This window comes from Apis dorsata, unplaced genomic scaffold (genome assembly GCF_000469605.1).
Source record: "Apis dorsata unplaced genomic scaffold, Apis dorsata 1.3 scaffold_575, whole genome shotgun sequence".
In the NCBI taxonomy this organism is placed as follows: Eukaryota; Metazoa; Arthropoda; class Insecta; order Hymenoptera; family Apidae; genus Apis; species Apis dorsata.
In genome coordinates this window covers 504,570-510,631 of record NW_006263785.1, presented here as the reverse complement: position 1 = coordinate 510,631, position 6,062 = coordinate 504,570, and the positions used below count along the sequence as shown (strand labels likewise).

The 6,062-nt window shown below is 19.6% G+C and overlaps 1 protein-coding gene across 1 annotated transcript in view; it reads right to left on the bottom strand.

The window, feature by feature from the left end:
* Positions 1-3,586: 3,586 nt before the first annotated feature.
* The window catches only part of LOC102680535 (RNA-binding protein spenito), a 6,154-nt gene continuing 3,678 nt past the window's right edge, over positions 3,587-6,062 (bottom strand). Inside the window, exon 3 of the mRNA XM_006621008.2 lies at positions 3,587-3,741. Within this exon, the coding sequence (XP_006621071.1) occupies positions 3,721-3,741 (21 nt within the window). The 3' untranslated portion in view covers positions 3,587-3,720. The remainder of the gene's footprint in view (positions 3,742-6,062) is intronic.

Below are 6,062 nucleotides of genomic sequence, written 5' to 3'. Positions count from 1 at the left end.
AATCTTTAAAACAACTTTTATAATTAAATCTTCAAAAAGTTTATTTCTTTTTTTTTAAGACTTTTCGAAAAAAGTATTTTTTCATTAGAATTCCATTGAAAAAAAAATCATGGATTTTTAGATGGTATCTATTTTAATTAAAATTTAAATAATAAAATTTAAAGTTGTATTTAAAACAAATAAAAATAATTTTTAAATTTTCAAAACATCTTCTAGAATAAATACGTACTAAGTTATGCATAAAATTATTTTCTATTTTTTATCTATTTAGAGAACTATATCTGAATCTAATTATATCAAATATTCTATATCATTCTTATCATTCTATATCATTCTATATCAAATTATAAATTTTCATGTTTCTTATGTTACATATTTATTTTTTGAGTAAATGAAGCTGATATAATTAATTCTATTAATTAAATCTATTAGAATTAGAAGAATTAAATATAATTATTTATATAGAAAGAATATTTTTATTTCAAAAAGAACTGCATTGAATTGTTAACTATTTGAAGTTTAGAAAATTATTGATTTAGGAAAAATTCCTTTTTTCTTAAAAAGTTTTTAATCTTAAGTAAAATAGATTTCTTTTTAGAAATCTCTATTGTTAAACTATTTCATCTCATTGATTAAAAGAATTTTTTTTATTCTTGAAATTATTAATTATAATAGAATATTATAGAATAATTAATAGAATAATAGAATAATTAATAATAATAATAATTATAATAGAATAATTAATAATAGAAATGTTTTTCTATTCAAAAGAATGCATATGTACAAAGAAAAACTGCGATGCATTTTTTTTTTTGAATTTTAATTTTTATTGTGTTAAATATTTTTAATATTTAATATCCCATTTTGAATATGTTTAATGATTTTAAATTATATTTTTAATTTAAGTATATGTCATTAAGTATAGTTTAACATAAAAATAAATTTACATGATAATAACAAGAAACTAGAAAAGAAAATTTCCTAATATTAACACTATAATATTTAATAAGTTTTTGTTATTATACATGTTATTTTATTCTTTGTTTATAAATATTATTATTTTAAAAGTAAAATATATTAAAAAAAAGGATTGCTATATATTTATGCATGCATATATATATGCAAATCGCGATAAATTAGTCCTAATATAATAATATAATTTAGATCATTTAATATAATTGACTGTTTATTAAAAAAAGGAAAATTTTATCAGCAACATATTGCTGTTTTTTAATTCAATATCATTAAATGAAAAAATGTTTAAGAGTTAGAAAATTGTCAATGAATAGAATATTTATTATATTACCTTTAATAAGATGAAATCCTATACTGTCTGTTTGAATTAATTGTTTAGATTGTTTTCATTATTTCATATATAAAATCTGATGATATGAAATTTAAATACATGATTTTGATTTGATAGGAAAATCTAATTTGAATTAATTTGAAAGGAAATATCTAATTAGTTAAATATGCTAAATCTAATGAAAATTTAATGAAAATTAAATGAAATTTAATAAAATTTATATGAGAGATACTAAAAAAACATACATAACATAACATAAAAATAATATTTCTTTATATTATAATCATTTATTATCCATATTGAAAAAATAAAAATATATTTTTTAAATAAATACTAAATATTAAATATTATTAGAATTTTCATAAAAATATTTTTCATTACTTATGATATATCATCAAGCTAAAATTAATATATAGCAAATATATATCATTTGTAATGAAAAATATATTGCAATAAATTTAAAGCAAATATTTCAATTGGAATTTGTTTATGATAAACATAAATCTAAATTATAAAAATAAATCTCAGAACGAAGTTTTTGAACAATGCAAATTATTTTGAAGATTAAATGAGAAAACTACATGATATTCAATGAATAAATTATCAATTGTTATTATATCACAAAGCCAAATGTTAAAATAACAAATGTTTTAAGAAATTTAATGTAAGTTATTTTGAAAAGGAAAAAAAAATTATATTTTAATTTTCCATTTTTTTCATTTTTGCATTGACATAAATCAATAAGTAATAAAATTTACATTTTTGATAAAAATAATAAAAAAATAAATTATAATAAAAAAAAATATAAATGAAGTTTATAAAATTAAAAAGAAATATGAAAAAAGTCTTTATTAAAGAATTGAATAAACTTATCGATATGTAATACTTATATAAATTTTGATGATTTTTAAATGTATTACAAAGAAAAAGATTTTGAACAATTTTTTTTTATATATCTAACCATCGATCAGCGATTTTCGAGATATTTACAAAAATAATTATTACTACTCTATTGAATTTGGATATTCTGTGGAAATTGTCACATTTAATATTTATCTACTGAAAATCTTGATCTATAAAAATAAAATAATTCTTGAACAATTGAAATGATACCGATAGGTATATTTGATATATTTTGCCAACTATTATGATATATATGGCAATCATATATCTGATATACATGTCGGTCATTGTCATGTATTTATATGGACGAAATTTAATGTAGTAGCATCATTTTTTGCAAATATTTCAAAAATCTTAAAAACCATAAAAATTCATAAAAGCACATTATCAAAAATTGAAGTTGACATTTATAGAATGCTTAGGAATTAAAGCAATATGAATTTAAATTCAACATAAATATGCAATTATAATTATACAAAGAAATAATGAGAAAAAAATTTAAGAGATTATTCTATAAATAAATATAAAAATTGGAATTTGAAAATGTCAATTTAAATTTATTTTTCAAGTTACAAGAGATTTAATTTTATACTAAATAAAGCAAAACAAAGAGTAAGCTATTTCGGTTTATCGATATTTGTGCAAAATTAAATTCCTTCTAACTTGAAAAATAAATATCGGTAAATATTTTTGTATATCAATTATATCTCATATCTGTTTTATTCTTTAGAATTATCTCTGAAGTTTTTTTTTTCCAAACATTCTATATATTTACTTTATATCATACTATATATTTATCTTGTTATATATATTATTAATATATTGAATGATATATATGATAATATATGAATTAATATATGAATTTAGATTTTAGAACAAAATAAACATAAAAATTAGTATACCAAAATATTGGTTAAGGCTTGTTTATAAGTTAAATTTATATTAAAAAAGTTTAATTATATTATTTTATATATTATTATATAAAAAAAAGAATAATTAAATTTAATAAAATTATTGAAAATTTACTGTATCAAAGTGCAAATTTTTCATTGGTTAAAATATTATGAATCATTTTTTACTTACATCATTAGATGGCACTGTTATTCTTTATGGCAGTCTTTTTATTGAAAGGTAGTAATATTATATCTAAGTGGGGATGATTCTATATTTATAATCTGCGGCAATATAGTGATTTCCATTATTGTATCGATATAAAAAAAAAACTGTATCTAGTGAATTTGCCAATCTCAAAGAAAAAATATAACTAAAAAAATATTTAGATTTTTTACTTGTAAAATTAAAATAAGTAAAAATTCCCTATAGGAAAAAAAGAATGTCATATAGAGCTATATAAATTAATAATTTAAGTACATCATGCAAAATTAATAATATTAACATTTTTACAATCTACACGCGTCCACAAAATATTTATTCATGTATTATTAATTCCTGAAGTCCCAACTTATTGCCTCTCTATTTACGATATTAAATTCCCTAGGTGACCATTTTCCCTACTTCTGGTAATCCTGGTCCTAGAAAAGAATAATTATATTCATATTCTACTGTTGTATTATTGTTATATTATTTTAATAAATTTTATATAATTTATATATATAATATTATTACCCTCTATTTTCAAATAGAACTGTATTATGAAAAAAGAACTAATTATGAACACAAGTAAACTATTATATTTTCTAAATAATAAACAAAGGATTTAATTACGTGTATTTTATTTTATATATCTTTTTGATATTAAGAAAAATTGAGCTTTAAAATATTTGCCAATTTAAGTAATTTATTCGAATAATGTATCAAATACATTAGAGCGTAGATGAATTCTTCTATCCTTCTATCCTTTCGTTGTGGTTTTCTGAAACAAATCTTTTTTTTAATTTTAGTAAATTTTTTTTACAAAACTTTTGAATTAAAAAAAACACTTTAAAACGACACCGACCATTTTTCACTTTTACTTTTGGCACAATTGTTTTTATAATATTCGAGACATGGAAATACTATTCTTTCCTTTAATGCTTATTACTTTTTCAAAATTAAAAAACCAAAAATGGCCACAGACCACAGATAACACTAATTACACAATTGGTCTAAGCAAGATGAAAAAGATCTTCTTGACAAAACAAAGAAAAATCACACCACCAAATTCACGATCAACTTCACGAGAAAACTTGTGTTCAACCCATGCGACCAAATCAAGTCACAGCATGCATTTTTTTTCTTTTAATAATATAATTAAACTTTTCTATATAATAATCATATTTTCTTTTGATACCACTGAAATTAACTAAATATTTCTTCTTTAAAAATTTTTTTTTCTATTAAATAAGTTGTTACATCTTTAAATGCCACTGAAATTATTAATGCATCTTCATGTTAAAATCATTTACATTTCTAATGAAACAATCATTATTTTCATTTGACGCCACTGAAACTTTGGTAGGTGAAGTAGGAATAACGAACGCATTGACTCAGCGTAATAGTCATCTATTTGTTGTTCCGACACTATAGTATTATTAAACCACTGCACCTTTGGTTGCGCCTTGCTATAACGCACTTTTAAAATGATAATTTAAAAGAGCGTCACAGTGTGGTCGCCAAGCACAAACACTTGGATTTTTTTTACATTTCACTGTACACGTGTTTTTTTTCTTCTATGCTTTTCAAATATTCATCACCAAACACTGTCTTTTTAGATTCTGTCTTTTTTCACTGGGAGAAAAGCACAGAGAGCTATTTAAAGATACTGTCTATTCACTTTCTTTAGTTCACTTTTCAGAACACGTCCGCACAATTCACTTATATAAGTATTATATGCATATATCACACGGATAATTCTACATAATCATAAAATGCAGCTTTACAATTAATTAGACTTAATTACTGTATCAAATATAGTTTTAACCTAATTTAACCAGATCTTTCATATTTCATCTTTATCATGATTATGATTTTGTATTTTAAGAAAAGAATCAATACATGATATTTAAAAATAAAATATTTTTTTGAAGAATTTCGTTTAAATATGAAAGAACTGTATATATGTATATGTGTATACCCATATGTATATGTGTATATATGTATGTGTATACACCCTTGGTATATATATTTATATGTATATACGCAGCCGATAATTATAATTATAATACAAATTAAATCTAAATTTCTTATGAATTATTTGTGATATTTAAAAGAACTTAATTAAATGTTTCGTCAGAACTTAATGAATTCTGAATTGCTTTGATATTATCTAAACTATAAATATTTTTCTAAGTAATAAAGAAAATTAAAGATACATGTGTGTAATAGTTAAAGTATTGTAATAGAAATTAATCAATATATTTAATCAAAAATTAAAATAATAATTTGTATAGAATTATTATTACTTATTATTATTGTTACTATCATTATTGTTATCAATATTAATATTACTGTTATTATAACTTAACTCTTTTTTTAGCAATTCAGATTCATAATTTTATTTTTTTTCATGCATATACAGGCTTGGGTGTCTAGTCACCTTTTTAATAATATTTATAATCTAAAAAATGGAAAATAAAAAATTATTTATAATTTATTAATTTAATCTGAAAAATATAACAATTACTTGAATCTATTAAATTTCTTAAATTCTTAATTTTTATTATTTTAACGAAGCTCTTTATTTTGAATATTTTTATTCTTTTTTTATTTTATTTAATGTTATTACTGCAATTACTGTTAATATAATTTATTTAAAAAATTTGCATTATTTCTTTTTGAATTCTTCAAAGTTTTATTTTAATATTTTTTAAAATATATTATATTTAATTTTTCATTGGAGCTTCAATTTAAATAA